The sequence below is a fragment of the Microtus oregoni genome, unplaced genomic scaffold (assembly GCF_018167655.1).
Source record: "Microtus oregoni isolate MIOR12 unplaced genomic scaffold, Mior012 000100F_ref0000014, whole genome shotgun sequence".
Classification (NCBI taxonomy): domain Eukaryota; kingdom Metazoa; phylum Chordata; class Mammalia; order Rodentia; family Cricetidae; genus Microtus; species Microtus oregoni.
The window spans coordinates 3,086,407-3,093,149 of record NW_024544713.1 but is presented as its reverse complement, the minus strand read 5'-3'; the positions used below and the strand labels follow the sequence as shown (position 1 = coordinate 3,093,149).

At 49.1% G+C, this 6,743-nt stretch overlaps 1 protein-coding gene across 1 annotated transcript; it reads right to left on the bottom strand.

The window, feature by feature from the left end:
• Positions 1-350: 350 nt before the first annotated feature.
• LOC121443132 (APC membrane recruitment protein 1-like) lies at positions 351-3,772 on the bottom strand. Its single transcript, XM_041644810.1, has one exon. The coding sequence runs from the start codon at positions 3,709-3,711 to the stop codon at positions 391-393; it is 3,321 nt and encodes a 1,106-aa protein (XP_041500744.1). The 5' UTR covers positions 3,712-3,772; the 3' UTR covers positions 351-390.
• Between the last annotated feature and the right edge of the window lie 2,971 nt (positions 3,773-6,743).

The following is a 6,743-nucleotide window of genomic DNA, read 5'->3' as shown; positions in this document are numbered from 1 at the left end:
ATAACTTTATATTGCTAATAGCCAGAAAGCCTCCCATCTCTGGGTGAGAGTCAGTGCAAAAATTGGCTGCTCATCAGTGGTTCATTAGTCAACAAGGGACAAAAGACGAGGGGCTCAGCCTGCAATAAGGATGCATCCCAAGCCCTATATGGGTCAGAAGAAACCCCAAAGCAAAAACTGGAGCACAGAAGCAGCAGCTTCCCTAGGCAGATGTACTTGAGCTGAACCTGGCCAAAGATGTCAGAGGGAGGTGGGAAAACAAAGTGACAACTCAGAGGAGTTTATCTTGGCCAAAGAGATGTTCAAGTTAAACAGCAACCCCCACCCCCACCCCGCTGCCCAATCCCTGACCCCCATCACATGCTCAGGTCTCCACTCTGGAACTGATGACTACTTGGCTAGGTTTCCATCCATGGCAGTGGAGGAGTAGCTGGTAGAGAGAGAGGCACCTTGCTCGCCCCTCTCCTTTGACAGGTCAAGGTTGGAAGCTCTGTAGTGATTGGGTTGAAGCTGAAGGGGTTCAGGCCACACCCTGGGCAGCTGAGGGATACCATGGGTGATGCCTACAGGCTTGGCTTGAGCCAGAGAGTTGCCTCCAGAAAGGCAACCGGGCTCATCTACAGGTAGGAGTACATCCCGAGGCCTGGCCCTCCTACTTTGGGAGGCCTGTGACTGAAGATTATAGCAAGGACCCATGGGCAGGGGTAGGTGTGAAGGTCGAGAGAGCTGAGACAGAGTCTCTCCAGGTGCTCTTGGAAGCCCTGGCCCTGGCAATGCCATTGCCACAGGAGGTACGCAACAGGTTGCCTGCCCGTATGAAGCCTGACTGAACGGCTCATCCAACTGACTGGGGCTTATCCAATCAGGGTCTGGCTCCATTGGAAGAGGACAGTAAGCCCAGGCAGGCCAGTCATAGGCCCCTGGAGGTTCAGTGTAGAGGGACAAGGGACTATCTCGTCCCCATTCTCCTTCCTCTTCTTCGCCTTCTTCATCTGAATCTTCCTGGTGGGCCTGTAGCTCATCAGACTCCATGTAACCCTGGGCTAGGTGAGAATTAGAGAGTTCCATCTCTAGGGTCTCTGCGTTGTCAAGGGAACGGCTTCTTCTATTGAGTGCCAGTGCAGCAGGTGGAGGCCGAGGGTGTATGCCAGGGAGTCCCAAGTATCGAGGGAGGCTGCTGACACCCCAGGGCAGGCCTTGGTAGAATCGACTATGATAGCTGTTGAAGGCATGTTTGTGGTAATAACCCAGCTCGAAAGCTTCCAAGGAGGCTGTGAGGTCTTCGTCGTTGTGGAACTCAGGGTTTTCTTCACACTTGCCTTCTCCATCCCGTTCCACATCAGCAATGTCAAAGGTGACCATGGGGGGCAGCTCAGGAAGGTTTTGAGTGAAGGATGAGTCAGAATCAGAGCTGCAGGACATGCTGGAAAACAGGTTTCCGTTGCTGGTAAACTCGACTAAAGCCTGGGAGAAACTCACAGTGGCATTCCATTCCTTCTCATCCTCTTCTTCCTCTGGCTCCTCAGGGGGCGAGTAGCTAGGGTAGGCCCTCCTGGGAGAGCCTCCGAAATTTGCTTCTTGCATGTCTGGCTCAAACATAGCATCGCTCTGGAAGAGCTGCATCAAACAAGTACTTTGATCTTTTTTGGAGCAAGTTCCCTCAAAACGCTTCTCCAGAGGACGGAAATCCCGCCAGTCTGGTTCACTGCTAGAAGTAGCAGGGAAAGCTGAGGTGGTTCCCCTGTGGGAAGTCTGAGAAGCTCCCAAATTCCCTGCCACAAGGCCCATCACTGACGGGCCTAAGGGCCTCATCTGATACTCCAAGACAGGCTTCTCCTGCCGTACCTGGGTCTCTCGGATTCGACCCTCTTGAGCATGGACCTCTCGGGCCTGAGCTTCTCGGGTTCGGACATCTCTGCCGTAAGATTCCCGATTGTGGTTGTCTCGAGCATAGGCCTCCCTGGCGTGAGCCTCTCTAGCGCATGCCTCTTGAGCTTCACGCTGCTCCCGGCGGAGCTCCCAGTAGAGCAACTGCTTCTGGATGGCCACTAGCCGTTCTTCCTCTGTTTCCATTGCTCCGGGTGGCCGAGAAGAAAAGGGCTCCAAGTTCAAAAAAGGACCAAACATCTCAGAGCCTCGACCATGGAGATCATAAAGGCAGTCATCCCCAGGTGGCGAGTTCTCAAGACTGTCATCTGGCTCATAGAACTCATACAGGGCGTCACCACTATAGCTGTCCCTAGGTAGACAATCCCTATGGACAAGGCCCAGAGCCTCACCTGAATCATCCTCAAATCCTGGGGTGGTCGAGTCATAATAACCTTCATCACTATTTGGAGCCGACTCTTGCTGGTCACTCTGAGGAGTCAAAAGTTCTCCAGGGCCTAGGCTAGGATAAGATTGCACTGGATCAAGGAGCATATAGCCCTGGTGGCTAGGAGATGTAGCAGTATGGTAGCCCAGGTTCATATTAGATCTTGGGTACATCTGGGCATTTGCCCACAGATACTCTAAGTCACCATCTTCCTCCCCATCCTTGACCTCCTCTTCCTCATCCTCTAATTCTACCTCCTCATCCTCTTCTTCCTCATTGTCATCATCATCCGGCAAGGCCATCTCCTCCCCACCACCTTGGTAGGTCACCAAGCAGGAACTTCTCTTGGTCCCATCTCGGGTGGCCCTCTGGCCACCAGACGCCATGCTATCTGTCATGCTGTCCATGTCTTGTTCTGCTATGATGTCACCACAGCCTGTCAGTGAGTCAAAGCTTTGCAAGGATGTGACATCCCCAAACAGGAGGCTAAGCTGATCTCCAGCAGGGCCATTGGGTAGGTTTGCCTCTCCCGTGACCACCTTGTCTTCTGTTTCTGAAGTGTGGGAATCCTCTAGGCCACTAGCTTCAGGAACAGGCTTGGGCTGTGTGAACTCTGAGGCACAAGTCCTTGTGAGTTTTTCTGGATTTTTACAGGCTGTCTTGTCAGTAGTTGGTGAAAAATGTTCTAGTGCTGGAGAAATTTTTGGTCCAGAGGCATCCCTGGGCTTGGCATTTTCCTTTCTAGCAGCTTGGAAGATCTCCTCAGAGCTGGGCAGAGAGGCTGAACTCACCTGCTCATGAGACCGGGATCTGGCCCCCTCAAGGTCCTTTGCCCCTGGTCCATTTTGATCAGTTTCAGAAACCTTGCTCTTCCGGTGACGGCGGATGCTACTAAAAAAGCCTTTCAGGCCTTTCTTAGGCTTGTGCACAACTCCAGCTTTCTCTGTGGCTTCAGTCCCAGATGTCTTAGGTCTAGAGCCTATCTCCAAAGCTCCATGGGCACTCTGGGAGCTAGGAAACTGAGAAGGTGACTTGGACAAAGGTACGGAGAGGCCTGTTTCTTCGATGACAACATCTTCGGGGCCATGAGCTGCCTCACTCAGGCCGTCATGGGTCTTACTCTTGTTTAGACCCTTCTTAGAATTGCCTTTCCCAAAACTTTTGCTTCGTCCACCCCCAAAGAAACTAGGCAGAGTACAGATTCCCTTCTTGCCACCAAAGAGTTTCATGGCAGTTTTCTTCAGCCTACCTGGGCCGGATAAGAGTGGCTCTGACGCTGGTCCTTCTGTGGTCTCGGTTGTCTTATTCTTGGCTCCCCTTTCAGCTCCCTGGTCTTGGGTATCTCTAGAGTCCGGTGCGCCCTTGATCTGACCAGCTTCATCCTTTTGAGTCTCCATGATGGTGACAGCTCTTCCACTGGAAACGCAGCCTTTGGATTTCAGGGAGAGCTACACCATGATCAGTCAGGAAGCATCACAGCTGGGTCTGAGGGAGATAAGGAAGACAAAGACAGAGACAGATACTGGTGAGCCAGCACACAGGATAGGTTTGTTTTTCGTGGGTGATTATTGTCTAAGGATTGAATGGGACCAGAGAGAGAATAAGTAATCACTGATAAAACCTTAACTATTCGGTATGTTTGCTTTGCTGCTCTAGCTTCTTCTGGATCCCAGAGCAGTAAAAACCCCACACTGAGCAACAGGCAGCGATCATTAGCTTCCTCCTCATTAGTCTTCTACCTTTAGGTGGCTCAAAGTACGGGGCTGGGGGAGGATTTGACAGAGGCGATTGTAGATGTACAAAAAGCCCAATTGTCTATAAGGAAGCTTATCCATGATTGGGCTGGAGTCAGGAAAGGAATAAAAAGGTTGCTTCTAACCTCACTAAACTTTTGAAAAGTGTGTGGTGAAGGTGCTCATTGAGTCTCCCCAGGCTTCAGTTGAACACTAATAGCCTGGGCTATCACCAACATTTTTCTCAGGGTTAGGAAGTAAAGCTCATCTCCAGCTTTATCTTCTGCCCACAGGTTCTCTTAACGTCGTCACTAGGACAATGGCCAAACCTTCTGGAGTCCAGAGAGGGAACACTATTGAATTGCAGACCAGGGCTCTAATCTGCAAAAGAATCCTCTGGGCTCCAGTATCCTTTGTCCAAGAGGTCTACCAAGATCCACATCCCTAAACCCCTGTAGAGACTAGTGAGGGGAAGGTTGGGAACAGGCTCTCTATTGACTATCCTGCTGCCAAGGGACTTTAATTTTGTCCTTGGCAAGAGTAACCACCAGATTCTACCAGAGCAAACATTTTCTTCTACTCTGTTCCTCTCATTATCTTTGTCCCCATCTCGCTTGCAATCTGGGAATTGATCTTGAAAAATACATAGCCCTACGTGATTCATGCTCCTAGACTAGGATACAAATTGAACTAAATAAACCTGCTGTAAGCTGCGACAGTCTGGTCAGGGCTTCCTAATCCAAGTGCCAGTAGAATTGGAATGAAAAGAAGGGTTAGCCTTCTATACCAGCCTCATCATTCCCTTAGTCCCCGACAAGGCTAGTATCTTTGACTGACAGTGAATGACCCCTAAAGCACTATTGAGCCTGCAGAAAATCTGGCGACCCCTCCTTAGGAAGTCCCTCCCTCTCTGAACCTTCTTTTGTAGATCTACAGTAGCAAAGGGAGACAGAACAACGTCAGGGATTGAGAGGGCAAGAGGCTAGGAACAGGGAGAGGAAGAAAGGGATAGGAAGGACTGCAGCAGTCTAGGAATCGCTAGCTGGTCCAGGGACTGGATGCCACATTATTAAGGTTCATACAGCCATCTGCAGTAGAATACTGTAGTCCAGCACTGAGGCTGAAGAGAAACCCACAACTATATGCTAGTCCTTGATTTCATTAGACGAAAATCTCCTAGTACCTAGGTTCCTATCTTCCAAACAGTTTTGTGTCTGGTACCTCATCTACTTGATACACTTAAATCGTCAGAGTAACAAACCAAGTTCCATTGAGAACACTGTGCTAACCAACCAGAGTAAAATGAGCTCTGGTTTGGAGATGAGAGAAAAGCTTATCTGATCTTCTCAGTGAAGATAGATGAATTGCTATATTCTCAGGATATGCATTTCTCTGTGCAACACACTGTGACATCATGCTCTGCAAACTCAGCTCTGTCACAGACAGTCCCCTCCCCACTAAGCACACAATCACCCAGAATTCTGGGATGCATGCTGTAATGAGAACATCACTAGCAGGACTGTCATTGTGATATTGGGGATAAGGTGACAGCAGCGCAATTATATGTATTTCCTGTTGTGAAATTCATGTGTTATTTTCAACTTCTCTGAACATCCAGTAGTGACAGACACTAAGGTCAGTCCATCAGGCCAAGCCAAGAAGAGGAACTCCCAGTCCCTGCTTTAGAGAGCTTACAGACTAGGGGGGAGAGAATCTTATCTACAGAAGCCTGAAGATACATCACAATGTAGACCTTAAAGAATAGCCTCTGCTTCTCCATTTCTTTGTTTTTGTTTTTAGAGACAGGGTCTCTCTCCATAGTTCTGGCTCTCCTCGAGCTTGGTATATAGACCAGGCTGGCTTTAATGAGCCTTGAAATAAACTTAAAAGGTAGAATATTCCCTGGGCTCAGTTTTCTTGACCAAAAATCACTGTTTGGGGAAGACCATAGACCTTGGGAGAGAATCTACTACTACTATTTTGCTAAATGGATTTCATACCGAACAGTTTCCTAAGTACTTATCTTTGAACACTGAGATCAGTGAACCTCATCAGAGCTTATTTCTGCAGTAGGCAGAAATTAATATAGAGGCTTACAACTGCTCAGTGCTCACAGAATAAGATAAGGTGGAGTGCTCAGCCCTAAATACAAATCAGGATCACATTCCCTACCCCCAAACTCGGGGATCTTTATGGAAGGGAGGGCAGAAATACTGTAAGAACTAGAGGCAACAGAGGGAAGCTGCAAAAGATTTTCTGGCTATGGCAGGGCGGTCACACACGAACTCTCAGCAGCTGTGACTGCATACACAAGACCTGCACTAGATCAAGCCAGCCAAAATTTCAGTGTGGACTAGAGAGAGCCCCAAGAACTCCTTTCCCTACCTGAAGAGCTGCCGGCTGATGTCAGCTGCTGGAGGAGGGAAAGTCAGTTTTCTTCAGCAGTGCAGCCCCTAGTGTATTGCCTAGGCTCCAGTGGATGGCCCTATATCCACATGCATAGGACAGCATGAATTGGACTTGCTGGACTAGAAAACAAAGAAGGTACGAAGCTGTAAGGGAGATAATAAAGGGGGCCAGAAGGAGGAGATGAGGGATGGTGGGTAGTGGATAAATAGGATCAAATACATTTTTATACATGTATGAAATTCTCAAAGAACAGATAGGTAGATAGGTAGGTAGGTAGATGGATACAT

Bases quoted from the DNA above. Each gene is read 5' to 3' on its own strand.
- LOC121443132 (XM_041644810.1), bottom strand. From the start codon at position 3,711: ATGGAGACTCAAAAGGATGAAGCTGGTCAGATCAAGGGCGCACCGGAC.